Source organism: Cydia strobilella, chromosome 16, assembly GCF_947568885.1.
Source record: "Cydia strobilella chromosome 16, ilCydStro3.1, whole genome shotgun sequence".
Taxonomy (NCBI): Eukaryota; Metazoa; Arthropoda; class Insecta; order Lepidoptera; family Tortricidae; genus Cydia; species Cydia strobilella.
In genome coordinates, this window is record NC_086056.1 from 8861892 (window position 1) to 8879685 (window position 17794).

A 17794-nucleotide genomic window follows, 5' to 3' on the forward strand; every position below is an offset into this window, starting at 1 on the left:
TATGAAAGTATGAGTTTGTATTTTATTATACAATACGTCCCTGATCTGTAATATTCTCTAAAACCGTTATTATAAACGACACTTTTTTAATAAATCAATCAATTTTGTCGTCAGAATTTCTTAGACACTCGTTGGGAGTAAGGTAAAACGCCCTAGTGCTCGATGTAGCGATTCCTTACTGTCCAGTAAGGAGAGCCTAAACTGAATGAATCGTAGCTTTGCATGTTGCGTCGTTGTTACGGGCAAATAAATGGGTAATATGTCTGGGATATAAAGAATAAAAACAAATTGACAAAACCTTCACCATATATTTATTAATAAAGACAATCTAAAAGATCACTTAATAGTTCATTGTCTTAAAAAATTAGTTACCCTAATAAATTTATCAATATATATAATAGAATTTTATTTTATTACTTATTGTTTCAAGGATATGCGAAATTGTGAAAAGTCGCTCAGCAGGGAGGGACAGGGCTGGAGCTTACTCATCGTTGTCCTTTACGTTACGATCATCACATTGATTGAATATAACAATGAATCTAGTTATACGTAGTACACTTACATCTTCTCGAATACCTATTTAATCTAAATGCTTAATAAAGGTTAACGACCTAAGTGACTACGCGAAGAATTGTGCTAATCTAAAAACGTGTCTACAAATGTTAAATAGTAGTTCAAAGACTTTTGTAATTTACAGAACGTTCAAAATCACAACACAGAGTGTAATATCAATTATCGTGCAGTTGGCACGTGGGTTCCCCTACGGTATTATATGTTACACGGGTACGTATTATGGAGCACGGCGCGGCGGCGCGGCCGACACGAAGAGGCATCATCGCGAGACGTGCCGCCGGTGTGCCGGTATGCGCGCCGCCGCGAGCCTTACACTCTTTATTCGATACAAAATTAGAAGAATATATATTCATTTAGACTTATAAAGTATTTACTATAGTAACATTCCACTTTTTTTTGCTTTTGACAAATACTGAAATACATTTACAATGCGGTACCGCATTCGGGACCATAGAAAACAAGTAGTCAGATAGAACAATTACTAAGCGATTATACATTGTAGGAGTCCATTAAACTAAGAAAGCATTTAGTGACACTATAACATTTGGTAGTTGAACGAGAGCGCTGTTTCGTCTGTCCGTTCGGTTGCTGTGCAGTAGTCTTGTATCATTAGGTGCCTATTTCTTCATCTAAGCTATATTTCACAAAAATTGACTTGCCATCATTATTGTTTTACTTGATTGCTACTATGCCTGATGCAGCTAATACTAAGAGGCTCGGTGGAAATCGCTAGACAGGGAAGCGGTCGTTGGCATGTCTTTCAAACGTTCCTTCCTAGGCCTGTGTTTATTAATATTTAAATTTAATTTTATATTAAATATATTTTCGATAAACCGATAACGATTTGTTAGTAAAGATGAAACCAAACCGACCCACCTGCCTGACACCCTGCGCGCGCAGGGTGGAGGTGGATCGTACTTCAAATAAATGCAATTTTCCAGTGCTTATTCTTTGTGTCTGTTCAAAAATAACAGAAAACAAAAATAATTATTATACTAAAATAAAATCGTAAGGCACTTCTATATGTAAGTTGAAATAATATAGTTCAATTGTCGTCCTTATAATTTATTCTAAAGTAGACTTAGCGAAGTTTGTTTGAATACTTGAGTGAGTACATTAGGTACAGAATACAGCGCACGGCTCCTACCGTGGCCGCGACGGCGTACTCGTATCTATCTCGGGATACGTAATGTAAAGCTATACCCTGACTAGTATGACGAGTTGCACATGGAATGGGCTAGTGACTCGGCGATGATGTACTAACAGTAACAAATCATACTTAATAAACGTAGAACATAAAATATAATCTTATATTTTTGTGAAATTAACGCATAGACTTCTTACTAGAGAGTACCTTTCAGTCTTAATAGCTAAGAGTATTATTAAATTATCTCTGGAGGGACTTTGTCTTCAATAAATTGTTATTTTATGTAGTAGACCTATCTCCGGTACGATAAATTTAATTTGAAAAAATATTAATTATTTACATAATAGCAAGTTTTATGAGTTAATTTGTTTTATGAAAATAATACTCTGAATGCCGACAAATAAATAATATTTCGTAGCGTACTCTGTTCTATCCGATAGCACTAGTCGTGAATAATTGAACCCTCTCGCTATTATAAAATAACCGGTAGGTATATATATTCATAGCGATATCAATTCATTTACATCTGGGGTTTTACTTAAAGCCTCGCCTGTGTCTAAAACAACAATTCTCTGATGCAATTCTACGTTGATCATTCAACACTCTGTCCTAGGTATATAATTAATCTAAATTTGGCATACATATTTAGTCTAGTCACAAATAGTTATGGCAAATGTTTGGCATACATTACAGAACGTAAGTGAGAGCATACAACCGCCCAATTACGAGCTTGTTCGTTTACATTACACAACCAAATGATCACGAGTATTATGAGATGTGATGCAATATAATGTAATACAGTATATCGAGACGCGGGCGCGAGTCGCTCGCGACGATTTCAGCTAATGCAGCGGTTACACCTACACCACACCGCGCAGATAAAGAAACTCTTCGGGGCGCCCCCTGGCTACTTCAGGTACTCATGGAAGGAAAACGAATATCCAGTAAACTTTCAGAAGAATAAATTCACATCTCAATGTTCGTTTCGGGACTAATCCCACAATAAATTATTTCCAAGAATCGAGTTATAATCATAATACTGTCAGCGTTATACGCCTTTCATTTACTCCATAATGTTAAATGTTAATCTAAACAGTGAAGTGTTAATAATATCAATAAATAATTCGAAGGTATTAACATGTCTTTTATAAGGAATATTGCCCCAAAATTAATATTGAGTCGGTTGTTAAAAGTACTTTCGGAAGACAACAGTAAGTCGATCGAGGAGGTCACAACCGCAAAATATTAGTTTAGTAAGAGGAGCCGTCGCGGGTCGCGGGCCGCGGATCTACGAGTGGACACACGTCGAGTCCGTACATACATAGAGTAGGCTTGAGCAACGACATTATTGCCCGATTTGTACATTCCTTCAAACGATACAGTATACAGATCTCTGAAACAACAATACATATCACAACACGGATCTACACGTATAATATAGAATTACATTACATTAATTTATAGAAAATATTACTACAATCAAAAATTAACTATTCAAATATTAAATAATACCATATTTAGAACAATTAATAAGGAACTATTCAATAAGTTATCAACATAAAATATAGAACATTTGAGCATTTTAATAATATTTGTGTAAAAAAATACTAGTATCCCTCCACTATTTTGTTTTTTTCTGTGAACGAGCAAGTGGAATGAACAGAGATGCGAAGCGCGCGGCGAGGCCGAGCGGCCACGAGCCCGAGCGCCTGCGATCTCTCCACTACAAGTGCATCGCCCCGGTTCTATACACATATTCACATTTTAAAAATATCATCAACATTATTTTACAAATTAAGTTGATATAATATATTACAAATCTAAATATGGGTCCAAGTTGGGGCGATGGGTATCGGCACGGAGCACGGATGCTGATTTGATACTGTTCTCTTATCGGCGTCTAAACCTGAGTGGCGTGAGACTTAAGTGCGCTTAATGATGTCTAACGCGACTAGAACAAGACTTAAACAAATGACTAAGAATAAATAACAACGAGATGAGCAAACAAGCAAACGTAATTTAATGAGCTGAGCTCGCAATGAAATGAAACGGTCGAGTAAGACGAGGTAGTGTAGTTACTACACTATTAGTATCACACTCGAAGTTGTAATACTTTTATAGTTCCATTATCATTCAAATAGAGCTCGGCGGCGCCGGTCCTAGCGGCGTCCGCGCCGAGCTGTTATATCTCTATGTACAACATCACACTTGCAAAGTCACATTTAGAAGTCGTAGTGTCTTATAAAAAACTTTACGAAGAACTATATCTATCTATGTATCAATCGTTATACAAAATATCTTTCTGCGATCTCTTCAAGCTTAGCAATACGAGAATTTCGAATAATTAGTAGTTTTATTAAGTTAATCGTTCAGTTTACCCAAGCTATTTCTTCTCTAGCTACTAGCCACTACGTCGCTCTCAACTAGATCACTTTTTTAATTTATCTATAATTCTATTTAATTTGTAATAATTATAATAAATGCTTAAACAATTCAGCATTTTGTCCTCGGGGCGCGCGAGGCCGCCTCGCGGCATACGGCGCCGCTAGCGCGCAGGCCGGGGCCTGCTCACCGGTATCGGTATCGGTATCGGCGGAGTAGAGCACAGACACTGAGCGAGGCCGAGCGCGAGTTAGTTGCCGGGAGTGACAAGGGGTCGGTTACAGAGAGTGCGCGGGCGGCTTGCATTGATAATCAGCAGTCGCGTACCGCTCGTCGGATCGCTCGACCTTTTCATAAGGCTTTTCGAGTTTGGGCCGTTTCGGCTCGGCGTCGAGTGGCCGGTGCGACTTCATGTGTGCGCTACGACTTTTTACTTTGTTAAAAACTCTGAAACATAACAGGGTACACTATTAGAGACGGCAAAAGAAAATGGGAGAAAAAAAATTAAAACAAAAACGTGAAGCGTTAGTGCGGAAAAGCAAAGCCGGAAGCGTTAGTTTTACAAAATAACTTATATACATACACTGTTAATACACGAAAGCCTCTCAAATATACCTAACATTATTAAGATAAATAAAATATTATGTATTTATGTGCTATAGTTTCCTACGCGACGGACATACATTCTGTAGGTATTTTTTTTATTCTTTAATAAAAATACATTCATTATTTGATATTTACAAAGATCGATGTTATATCTTTCGGAATATAAGTATGACTAAACAATTCAAAGTACTATAGGTATAATAAACAATTATATGTTTGTATAATGTTGAAGTTATGCAAACATTAATTCGACATGCATGCAACCAACATCGATATCACCGCAAGAGGCCGGCCCGGGGGTCCCAACAACGTCCGCCGGGCTCGGCTATAACTTAACTAACATAACATCTTCATTCACAAAGTTAGTTAACTACACAGTTGTAAAAACTATTGATTAAATTCTTAACTCATGCACAAAAGGCAATTTATGTGAAACCTAAACAAAGGTCTCGAACCGATCGAATAGGGCACAGGTCGGTTCAGTCGTTTGAGTACGAAACTTTATAAAACGTCTTAAATACGTTCGAGGCGAAAAGTGTAGAGGTTACGTTCCACGTAAATTGCGTTTGCGCGTATTCAGTATCGACGTCGCATGGAAGCAGTGGCGGTATCGGCTCCGGCATGGACTTACTTCCCGCAGATCTTGCACGGGAACTCCTCGCCCTCGAAGGGCGTGGGCGAGGCGGCGGCGGCGGCGGAGGCGCACGCGGCCGGCGGTTGACCCTGCGCGGACAACTCGCACGTTAGCACAAACTTCACTCCTCACCGACTTTGAACACTAATTGGGATGCTATTGTGGCGTTGCTTACTTGTGTAGACAACTGCTGTTCCATGTTCCAGCTTCTCAAGTACAGCATCTTGTAGTCTTTGGTAACTTTCTTCCAGAAATAGTAGAACTGTACGCACTGCTTCGAGTCTTTGGTTCTTATCTGAAAGTGATAAATTTGTGACTTTATGCGTGATCTAAAAATACCTCACACGTACTAAAATCTAAAATAGTTCGAACTAAAAATAGGTACTTTCTAAAACATTTAAGTTTTATCAAATAAAAGAAAAGTTAACCCATTCAGCGCTAATCACGATGCTTCATTTCGCATGCATATCAAAACCAGTCCAATACCATAACAAATTTTAAATCTGAATCGGGCTCCGGGAAACCCATGTTATCGGCTATCACGTAGCGCTACGACCGTAGCTTAGCGGTGAATGTGTTAAGATGCTACGCCGTAGCCGTTATTTTTATGTTATGTAGGCTACGGTCTCTTCGGAGAGGATTGGAGGCAAAAGCTTGTAATAAATTATGTTATCAATTAAATTTCAACTTCATTGTGAATTTGGTGAGGCGTGATTACCTTTGTGGAATAAACATGACTGACTCGTCATTAGACGGACTCACCAGCTGGGAAATCCTGTAGAAGTCTTTATCGTAGTGACGCAGGCCGGCAAGGAAGGCCTCGACCTCGTCGGGCGCCCAGCGCGACTCGTGCTGCGCGGGCGCGGCGGGGCGCGACATGAGACGCAGCGTGGCGGCGCGCACGTCGCCGCCGCACTCGCCCAGTACTTGCAGCGCGAACTCGCGCGTGTGCCCGCCCACCGGCATGGCCGCGCACATCGCCAGCTCCATGAACATGCGGACTGGAATGTTTAGTAATCGTAAATTATTATGCTGTATCTGCACGACCGCCTGGTGGCTGAGGACAACATAAGCTATGTGACATTTAACATATATGTAGACACCTATTGAGCCAACAAGTTCATCCCACTGATCGTGTGCTCATCGATGCTATTTCTCCACTACACTTTTCATACACAACCAATAATTTCAAAAACGCATTGGCTTGTCAGCAGCAGGTAGGTAATCTAGGCAGCATATAATTATGCCATACGATAGTGCTCCTATATAAATACCTGATTTTAGAGCGCTGTCGAAGTAATGTTAGATATATGAAAATTATACATATTGGAGGAGTGCCTTTTCAAAAGGGCTGGTTTTTATAGAGAAATAAGTCAAAAGGACTTGGAAAAGATACCGTTCATTTATTACGTCAGTGTAATTAATTATCGAATTAATTCGAATCCTGGTAAGTGCATTAATTTGTCTATTTATCACGAATATTTGTTTCTGAGTTATGGATGTCGTCTAGTGCCTAGTACCCACCGTAATACAAGCTTTGCTTAGTTTGGGGCTAGGTCGATCTTTGTAAGATAGCCCCTAAACGAGAAAAACAAATAAGAATATAAATAACTCCGTGCAACCAAAAGTACGAGAGAATGTACCTTGATTGTCATCAAGAGCGTGATTGATGCCGGGATCCCACAGCAGTTGCTCCGAAGCTCGATGGAGGTCTATCCTGTCGTTGCACATCTCTGGTATGTCCGCTTGATGCTCCGGTCCAATGTTGATCATTGGCTGTTGGGGCTCCTCTAGCTGCGTTAGCATGTCGGTTTCCATACTCGGAAGACCTGAAAACATGGGTGACATGCCTTCAACTATTATTACTAACGTATAGAACCGGCACAGAAAACCAGTATTTTGTACCATGAGTTGCGGCCGTTTTGGGATTAAACCATAGAAGCGGAGCATGAATCTCGCGACCTAAACGCGTAAGCGCCATGAATTTTACAGCGTTTACGACGTTTTAGTCGCGTGGTACAGTCAAGGGCATGGCATAAATATATATACATTCCCAAAGTTTCCAAAATATGTGTACGCTCTTACATCTTAGACAATAATGCCGTGTTCACATATATATTTGAGCCATTTGTCTGGATCGATATTTTTGCCTTCGACTGTACAGGTTGTTATTGCGACAATATCAAACTCTACTGCTTAGCCATGCTTAGCTGTTTCAGTACTTCATGACACAGTGTTGCGACTAATATCTGAAGGGTACACGGAAAGAACATGTCTAGTCACTTTAGTAACATTTTGAGTAATCGCGGTACATACATATATTATACATATATTATACAGTGGTAGCAAAAGGTATAACTAATGGTTCATTAAGAGCTCTACATTTATATCATTTTCCAAAAAAAAGTGACTAGGCATGTTCTTTCCGTGTACCCTTCATCTGTCAGAGCTGACCTTGGCCACTGACCCTAGAGGCAGTAGCCATTAATTATTTTGGTGGAAGGATATTTTAAATTTATGGTGTTTTTGGGTTTATCCCGACAGGGTTTCGGGCGAGTTAAAAGTAATATTCGTGGTCTCAAAAGTCACAAATCTTTACAACTGATACCTTTACTGCTTTTAATTGGATATATTGATTAGGGTTCACCCATTAATTACATCACACGGGGAGGGGGTCAAAAAATGTGACATGTTGTGACAAGGGGGAGGGGGGTCACAAACTTTGTGACGTCACATTAACTTATTTAAATTATATTATTCGCCGTACAGTTAAATAACAAGTTTTTGTAACGATTATCCTTTTTAATCGTTTAATTTTCTTTCCTAATCTGTTTTGGGTTATAAAATTACTAATATTTCTTTTGTCAAAAATATTTTGATAAAATATTAATAATATACTTAATTAGATTTCCCGATTTCAATGAAAAAATGTGACGTCACACCAGGGGGGAGGGGTTTGCCAAATGTGACCAAGTGTGACAAGGAGGGGTCACAAAACCACGAAATTCGTGTAATTAATGGATGACGAACCCTTAACGTTATACCTATGAAAGTACAGTTCTGAGATATCTCTGGATTTAGAAAATACTCGTGTAGAAATACCATAAAGGGCGGGAAAAGACCATTCATATTCTTATGCTGTAAGAATTAAAGACAAACACATCACACATGGGACGTAAAACACTAAACTAGCAGATGGTTCGGAAATATGATAGTAGCTCCATATACTCTTAATGCTAGCGACTGTAGCAAAAGGCAGCGGGAGGTTAAATAAACATGAACATAAACATGGCGTTTATACTAAAGTTGCCAGTTTTATGATAGTAGGACATTTTTAGAAATTACGGAATAACCCAGCTTACACTTTAGTTGTATATTCATGCACCAACATCCAAACCTATTTCAACCGATCAGATTGAAACTATCAATATTTGACTAAAAAATATTAACGGAGAAGGGACACTGACTGAATTGGCGAGTTCAATGTTGATTTTTCAGTTTAACTCTACAATTCTAGACAGTGGGCTGCTACGTGCTACGGCGTAGGTCGCGTAGCGACGCACAGTAATGAATGTTAAATTCGATTCCATTTAGGCAGTTCAAAAATGAAAGGCCTAATTAAAAATGAAATCATAAATAAATATAAATTGAGTCTTCTTCTTCCCGAACATACAAGATCCAAATTTAATTACGGTTAAGCTGGAGCGTGACCATTGAGACTAGTGCACAGTGGTGCTAAAATTAATGTGTTAATATGGATAATTTACCTGCTGTAAGTTCTACAAAAAGGCCAGGCCCTTCTCTGTCCGGCGGCAGGAGTGGCTGCGGGGTGTAGTGGCTGATATGTCGCCGCATGCGGGTGCGGTACGGGCCCGCGGGTGACGCGCGACGCTTGCGACGCTGCGGCGACGCGGGCACGCTGCTCGGGCTTAGGAACACGGCTGGCACTGTCTGGCCTTCTATGCAAACCTGGATATAAGTTGATTGTGTAATTGCATCTCTTTTAATCAACATAACATAGTCATTACTCAAACAGGAAATCACTCAAGTGTTCTGAATAATAATTTACTTTTGTAAATAAGAATACCTACAAAAGGGAAATACCGCTGTGCATCATCGGATAACGATCAGCACGACACATGATCGTTTCGTTACAAAGCGAGAAAACCATGCTACAACAATGCACGGCTGTAAAACCATAACAATGATTAGTTAATGATGACGGAAGGTTTGTTTAAAAAGGTCCATGATAAGAGTGAACAGATATGTTGTAAACATATTAATTAAGTACCTGAAGAGAACTTGCTTCATGCTGCCATTGATGTACGGCGTTTGTTAAAGATGATGTTGATGGCAGGCGACTATATCGACGCGGAGGTCTTTGATTCGAGAAGTCCCGCGGACTGCTCGATAAGAGCGGGTCTTCAGAATTGAGCATAATACGGCGCGGCATAGGCGATGGTTCCAAAGAGTACGCATCAAGTGATCTACATTCTTCGGGTAATACTTCCTCTAGAGCTTCTTCCACCTAAAAGAATGACACAAATCAAAATAAGGGCTAAATCTAAATAATTAATTAAATGAGTATGTATTATTATTATTATACCTACTTTAAATTTTAAATAAATTACCTCTTCTTGACTTGACATTGTTGCCGTAAAGAAGGCAGCAGATAAGGGCGATGATACACGAGGCACTGTATGCGCAGGTGAATGAGCATCGTGAGAAGCAGGTGGTGTCGGATACGCCAATCCAGGCGACGGTTCTGGTTGCGTCGAGTAGCTCCCGCCAGGAGATGTCGCCGTGTAGGCTAATCCAGGGGAATCTCCGGTAGAGTAGGATAGGCCCGGGGAGTTTGCCGTATAGCCAATACCCGGTGACGGTACTGGCGAGCCGCCGTGACAAGCGCCAAAATCCGCTAATGATTCAGGGAGTGGGGAGTTCAAAACGGCTGCAAGGCGTCGACTAGACGGGAAAGTAACCGGAGATCTTTCTCTAATGGACGCGGCTACCGTTGCATAGTCCTCTAATGACGCCAGTTCTTCTAACTGTTCCGGTGTCGTTGTAAATTGGAAAGTATCCTCGTTTAGGGCGGGCGAGAAGTAGCCATCGTCAGAGTTGAAAGAAACTCCGAAAAGTTCGGGTCTAAAAGTGAACTCCTGCTGAGGTGATGTTTGCCCTGGATCTGACGTCGAACGTTTCACAACCTAAAACGCAAATAATTTATCGTTAATATTCCAGAATTAAGGTTTCTAAATAAATAACTAATTTCGTATCGAATAACGTTCGACGGACCTTTGAGTTGCCTCTTTTTAATAGCTCTATGAGGGTGGAGTCTCTCTGCGCGGCGGTGGCGGTTGCAGCGGTAGTGCTGGGGGCAATAGTGGTAGCGGGTGGGGCGCGCGGCGGTACGAACTGAGCCGTGCTGGCGGCGGGTGAGGCGGGCGAAGCCGACGATCGCGCGGGAGCCAGCGGCGGCGGGGCGGGCGTTGCGAACCCCGCGCCCCCTGCCGTCGTATCCGTATTGCCTACACCTACAATCAGACGTGCCAATTAGCTGTGGTTACTTTTAATTGGCTGCGGTTGTCGCAACAATATTTGCAGTGATTACTTTTGAAATTGGACCGATATATTTTATTTTTACCTGGAGACATTGTTATTGCGCCTCGCCGGCTGATAATTTTCTCTTCTATAAGAGCTCGCACGGATACAGACGCCGTTTGTAATGGAGGTCCCGTAGATTCCTTTTTATCCATTTTTTTACTATCAGAGTCCTAAAAACAAGTTAAATCCCACAATTAAACAATAAATAAATATTTTCTTTGACAATAAATTAGGAATCCCTACTATCCCTTACTAAATAAATGTGATAAAGTAACTGTCTGTCTGTCTGTTACCACTTCATGCTTTGAAAGAAAAGGGGACGTCCGGTTCTCCATACAAACGTAGTCTCCATTTTCCTCTCTGGGTATTGACATAATGAAAACTATTTTTATAAAATTAGATGTTTGATTTTTCTCAATTTTTTTGGTTATTATAAGAATGAGGAGCGGAAACAAATTCCATACAAATGAAAAAAACTAAACCAATAATAATTGCAAAATCGTTAAACTCTAATGAATGATCAATAAATATTTAATTGTGCACCTAAAAATACTTTCTATAATGCAATATCCAGGAAGGAAAATGGGAACTACGTTTGTATAGAGAAGCAGTCGTCTACAATCGTCTTAAACCGCTAAGCTAAACAGACATAGATGAAATTTTGTATGGTGATAGTTTGAGTTCCGGGAGAGGACATAGAACAGTTAAAATCACGAAAATCACAATTCTAGGCAGACGAAGTCGCGGGCAGAAGTTGGTGTGATATAAATGACATACCTTCTTAAAATATCCGCCATGTAGCCTCATATGGCCATTGAGAGCGGGTATATTTTTGAACTTCCGATGGCACAAGTTGCATTCGACAGGCTTGACTTCGCCGCGCACCGCACCCCCGCCTGCGCCCGCGCCCGCTCCGCTCATCGTCCCGCTGCCGCTCCCGCTTGCACTCGCCGCGCTGCCACATTTCTGACTCCCCTGCTGCGCCTGTCAATTTAACGATGACTTCACAAAAGTTCAAAAGACTTCCCAACTTATTACGTACTTTTGTAATTTCAAGGTATAAACTTAGCTAGCTCGTAAATATTCTAAGTTAATTAATGGATTTTGATGGACTTTGCTCCCGTAATCTCCTTCGGTTTTAAAGAAAATTAGTAATTATAGGTTCCAGCATTTCGAGTGAAGTTAAGTAAATTTTCTGTTCGTAAAATCTGTTTTTGCATGAAGTGAGGGTTATATTTATTAGTAATATTTTCACCAAAGCGGCGGCGGCGGACGCAGTGCAGTTATTCATTCAGCTAAAATTTTAATTAGTTGCGGATTTCCGTCGCACCGCACCGCCACGTCCGCCGCACAGTGAGAACTTTAACGCCATTGTGGAGGCGCTGGCAAAAATCCATCGTTAGTATCTCATAAAATATTCCTCGATATTACTGCGCATTACAGTTCACAGTCAGAAGAATACAGGCTTAAGGACAGAGCGCAGGGCTGGCACCGAAAGTTTACACCTACGAAGACAATAACCTCCAAACGATACCTCCGGCACAGTTTAAGCAGCTTGGCAGGTGAACAACAACGACTGCCAAACGACTTTTACTTGATTCCCTTAAAACCCATTAGGGCTTTGAAAAGTTAAAAGAGGAAGATAAATAAGTAGGCGAGTGATAAATACGAACAGAAGTCGATAGGATAAGTTTTATGTAACTTTAAAATTGCCTTTGAATGTTTTTAGTAGTCGGTAACTCGCTTAGTGGAATATCAATATTCTCTTTGATCGCGCGTTCGTAGATTTAAGTGTGCACCAGTGCTGCGGACAGCTTTATATGCACACTTACTTACCGACTGTAATATTACAAGAAGGCTTTAACATTTTTAGGCTTTCTATTTCCGCAATATTTTATAAAAATAATGTTTTACTAAGGAACTTGCAGCGTACTGCTTAACTACACTACGAACTTAACAAAACAAACTCCTTGTTACAGAATAACCAACAAAGGTGTAATTGTATCTTCTATGATTTGTAACACCAGTCGTAATCCTAAATAATGATTGCTACATGTTAAGTTACTTTTACGTAGATAAACGCATGCTCAACAACTCCCTGAGCCGCCCGAGCATAACAACATAATGTCCCTGCATACGCGATAAGGGCTTGTCTGCTAGATAGGCGTTTTTGCCAGTTGACTAATACGCTTTCCGGGGACACATGTTAAAACTGGGTCGGGCACGTAATTTATCTGATTTGAAGGTTTTTTCAGCGCGCCAACCCTAACGGCGCTATTAGGGCTGCTCGTTAGGTTAATGTGCGGTAGGTGAGCAGCTGTTCGGTAGCGCTACCAGGAGCGTTTTTCCCATACATCATCCGTGTACCGCACTCGTGCCGGTTTGTTTCGGTGCAACTTTTAACAAATGGTTGTGGCTAGCGCGATTGCTTGCATATGCAAGTTGTAAATCTAAGCTGTGTGTTCGGAATGCGACAGTTGCATGCTTAAAGTTTGCAATGTCCGCCGCAAGACCGCGGCCTGCCCCAGTAACAGTTAAACCTACCTACATGGATTTGCATGAATCGATTTATGATGCCTATAAATTTAAAGTGATATATTCTGGTTGCGCGCAGGTAAAAGTTTGTCTCCAAATTTTTTTTAAATATCTAACTTTTTTATTTAAATGTATATTTTGACGTTACCTAATGTGAATGAACAATAGTATAATGTCGATCCTATATTCCCCTTTGTCTATTACATTAAGTAGTAACAACTATACAAGCAAAAAAATACTTTATATTACAAATAATTACACAACAGATATCTGCTTATTGTAAGCAATAAAAACATTTGAATCTATAAAAATATTGTTATCTATAGGTAAATACAGGCACACAAGAGCATTTATTATATTAAATGTAATTAGCGAGATTTATGCTTCAAAGTGATTAAATTGAATAAGCATACCGTAAGCATAAGGTGAAAATTTGCGGTTTAATTGTATCTTCGAATCGTAGGAAAATACGTATACATATGTTAGTAGACGAGAGACCAAACCAACCTATAATTATAATTATTGGGAGCCTATAGTGCCACTGCTGGGCATAGGCCCACTTTTTTCTTTAAAGGAATGGCTAACCAATAACATTGTGATGTGACACATCGATTGTGATTATAACATGTGTGCAAATGGGACATATTATTTAGTGACATACCTTCGGGGGCGGTTTCGTAAATGTATGTGTTTGAAACAACTGCGTTATCCAATTGTCCATCTCGACACCACACCGTTATTGTATCACTTTTATTCAGTTCAACAGCACTAAAACACCAGGAGTTACATAATAGGGCAGAGTTGTTTATCTCACGGTATTCGGCCATGGAATGATATGGTCCAGTATGGGAAAGATATCGAAGAGATGACCCCCCAATGGTATATGCGACCTCGCGAATCATAAGATAAAGTGACCAGTCGACGAACAAAAGCGTTGCGCTACTATAGAATAACATTTGCATAATTTAATTCGACGCTGACCGAGTTATTATTAATTGGTCGGTACTTAAAATATAATAAACAGGTATTAGGTAGATAAAAATAAATAATTGCACATACAAACAGCAACTAATGTTAAAATCATTAATTACAAATGTCAATATTAACAATTCGGTAGAACTAAATTAAGTGCTAATATGAAAACGTCAGCAAAATATTATGATTTTCGTAAATTTACATAAGTTAATAAAGCTTTGGGGTTGGCAACAGACGCTGATTTCAGTCAAATCACATTGAATTGTTTTTTTTTTGCAGTTGCATACCCGGAGGGTGTCAACGCAAAATCCTATTACTTAGTCTCCGCTGTTCGTATCTACGTCTGTCAGTGGATTATATTTCATAAACCGCAATGTGACGGTAAATGTTTAATTTGTTTTATAGAGCGTATCCGTATATTTTTCCGTTGTTACAATAAACAATCCATTTTCATTCTATTCTGTATAAGAACAGTGATTTTTTGGTCCTCCGTTTTCGAGTTTTTAGCCATTTTCTTTATATACCTACGCGAGTAGTTACAGTTGCCTGCAACAGTATCTGTTAAGAAATTCAAGTATAACTATTTCAGATATTATTAATTGTCTAGGCACTTTTACCAACCTTTAAATTTACTATAAAACAAGAAACCCATTGGACACAACTGTTTATTAACGCAAGCCTTACAAACCAAGTCTCATACAATTTCAAGTGCTCTACAGCCCGAGGGAAATATCTTAAATTGGAACAAAGCACGGATGTGACCATGAGATAAATTTCTGTTGGATAGTGTCAAGTTAAAAATGGATAAATACATTTCATAAATTAGGACGAAGTACGGAAGTGATCATGTAAATTTTCCGTTGCAGTTTATACCTAAACTTAAAATTGAACACAGTATTTATTATTGACGTGTGAATTGAATCGCGATAACTTTTAAATATAAAATTAAATGTACGCTAGATATTTGAAGATGGGAAATGACGGTTGATTTAAACGGGCTAAAAACTTAATATTCCTAATATACATAGGCTCTTTTGATTTCAGCATAATGCATAGCCACGTGGCGACTTATGGAGGTCACAGGTCGCCTGCGTTAGAGAAAAGGTCAAACTGTTTAGAATTTTAAATAGGGCGTTTGGCATGCAGTGCATACGTAGTCAGCATTTGACTTATAAATAAGTCATCCGATATTGATGATGAACATCCTTAATACATGAAGGGTTTTTTTTTTAATCTTATTTATTTTATAAGCCATACATACATGAAGGGTTAATCGTATCAAATACATAATCAATTTTCCAGAGCCCTTAGTTAAAAATACTGTTTTAAGTGCGAGTTTTTACGAGTATTTGTAGTTTAAAAATTAATATAAATAATAATACAGAATGTGAACTTATTTACAAGCTATTCATAGTATTCAAACAGTATTATTAGTAGTAGTTTTGCATATATACATACATATCTACTAATAATCAACAAGCGAAACGTTAGAAAAACTTTAACCTACGGTTATTTTCGTACAAAGTCCTCTTTCTCTTTTAAATTTTGCTATAATAGTGCATATATGTATATATATTACCTTAGTCATAAAACGAATCAATGGACACTTCATTCAACAAAATCGGCTTAGTAGTTTTGACGCTACGGTGGGTACGTACATACTGATAAAATAACCTTCTCCATAGTCGGGTAAAAATTCAACATCACATCAGATTGAAATTAAACATTTATTTAAAATATGCTTATTTCCGTTTTAATGTTTTCACTAGTTCGTTAATAACTTTAATAAAATAGCTAGTCTGGTATTAGTAAGTGAAGATTTTAGTTGAGATGATGGACGGAGAGTGTGAGAGTCACGTAACGGCGGTAGGAACACGTCCTCAATTATGCATCGCGACGTTTACCCGCTCACGCGCCACCTGCGTCGTTGTCACCCTACATTATTAATGGATGGGCCTAGGCACCCCTCGCGTGAAGATCCGAACTAGTTTAAGAAACATTAATCCTTATTTACTCATTAAATTTTTATGCTATTGATACCTGATCCTGACATTTTCGCGTTACCTCTTTTTTGGACAAAATACATATTTACATTGACATTGATATTCAGAATGAAAAAAGGAAATAGATCGATATATATTATTATAAATTGAATACTTTTTATGAGTGAAAGTCAAACTGTTGTTTGTACTTTCTTGTTAATTTACTTATCACTGTAAGTTCGACGGATAGTGGAGCTCTGACCACAGTGTTTTGGGTTGTAATTAGAGTCCTTTTTTTCTTCTCTCTACTTCTTGCTTTTTAAAATAAGGACTGAAAAGGACGCGAGTCCTATATTCAAATTTCGTACCTTTAAATAAACCATAAAGTGCGTGTAACATTCGCACCTTCCATTAGATGGATATCATTGAATAAAAAAACCGGTCAAGTGCGAGACTCGCGCACGAAGGGTTCCGTACCCTATCCCCCCCTATAGAATCTATAAAAACGGCAAAAAAATCAGCGGCAACAGAAATACATCATCTGTGAAAATTTTAACTGTCTGACTATCATGGTTCATGAGATACAGCCTGGTGACGGACGGACAGACGGACAGACAGACAGACAGACAGACGGACGGACAGCGGAGTCTTAGTAATAGGGTCCCGTTTTACCCTTTGGGTACGGAACCCTAAAAACAACAACAAAAAAGCAATACGAATGTAGGTACAAAATTAATACTCGTAACATATCAAAACATAAAAAAATGTGTTATACAAAACAAACAGTTTCTAATACGTACCTAAATATTATTCTTATTAAAACAGAATTATATTAAATCACAAAGAACTTTTAACTTGTTTCTGTCTGTTGAAAAGTACGAAATATTCACGGCTGTGGCAGTTGAAAAGAATCGAATTTGAAGCAGAGATGAGTTTTGCAGAGCGACAGCACACAACAAGACGCGAATCTCTTTAGCTATGAACCACGAAACTAACAAATATTTGCGTGGCATCGTCCGCTGGAGTTGTGGAACTAAAAATGTTCATAAGGTTTTATGGATTTGATAGGTGTAGAGGGTGACTAAAGGGATAAAGCGCGACGTGAGTATTTAATAAATGCATGCATGCAGTCATACTGCCTGCTGTTACAGGTACGGGTGGGTACGGACATATTTTGACTCGAGGCTTTATTAAAATTCCGAGTATTTAGCAATTTTAAACGAATTGTGTAGGTACTAGTCAGGTTCATAGAAAAAATCTAACTGTTAGGTTTTACATGAAAAAGGTTTGAGGTTTCTCGCATACTGAGTTGATTCAAGTAATAACTGGTCAAGTTTTATTTATGCAATGGTGATA

The 17794-nt window shown here is 39.0% G+C and overlaps 2 protein-coding genes across 4 annotated transcripts in view; one reads left to right on the forward strand and one right to left on the reverse strand.

Annotated features, from left to right (window-relative positions):
• LOC134748452 (CAAX prenyl protease 2) overlaps nucleotides 1-17794 on the forward strand; it is a 109292-nt gene that overhangs the window by 51595 nt on the left and 39903 nt on the right. The window lies entirely within an intron of this gene.
• Nucleotides 289-17794, reverse strand: part of LOC134748444 (zinc finger protein 541) — a 346807-nt gene continuing 329301 nt past the window's right edge. For all 3 annotated transcript variants that reach the window (XM_063683236.1, XM_063683235.1, XM_063683234.1), the window contains 11 exons: nucleotides 11724-11930; nucleotides 10987-11116; nucleotides 10638-10876; nucleotides 9974-10549; nucleotides 9634-9870; nucleotides 9110-9311; nucleotides 6986-7171; nucleotides 6105-6343; nucleotides 5518-5637; nucleotides 5340-5431; nucleotides 289-4549 (listed from right to left, as the gene is read on the reverse strand). In XM_063683236.1, the coding sequence (XP_063539306.1) occupies nucleotides 4381-4549; nucleotides 5340-5431; nucleotides 5518-5637; nucleotides 6105-6343; nucleotides 6986-7171; nucleotides 9110-9311; nucleotides 9634-9870; nucleotides 9974-10549; nucleotides 10638-10876; nucleotides 10987-11116; nucleotides 11724-11930 (2397 nt within the window). In that variant the 3' untranslated portion in view covers nucleotides 289-4380. The remainder of the gene's footprint in view (nucleotides 4550-5339; nucleotides 5432-5517; nucleotides 5638-6104; nucleotides 6344-6985; nucleotides 7172-9109; nucleotides 9312-9633; nucleotides 9871-9973; nucleotides 10550-10637; nucleotides 10877-10986; nucleotides 11117-11723; nucleotides 11931-17794) is intronic.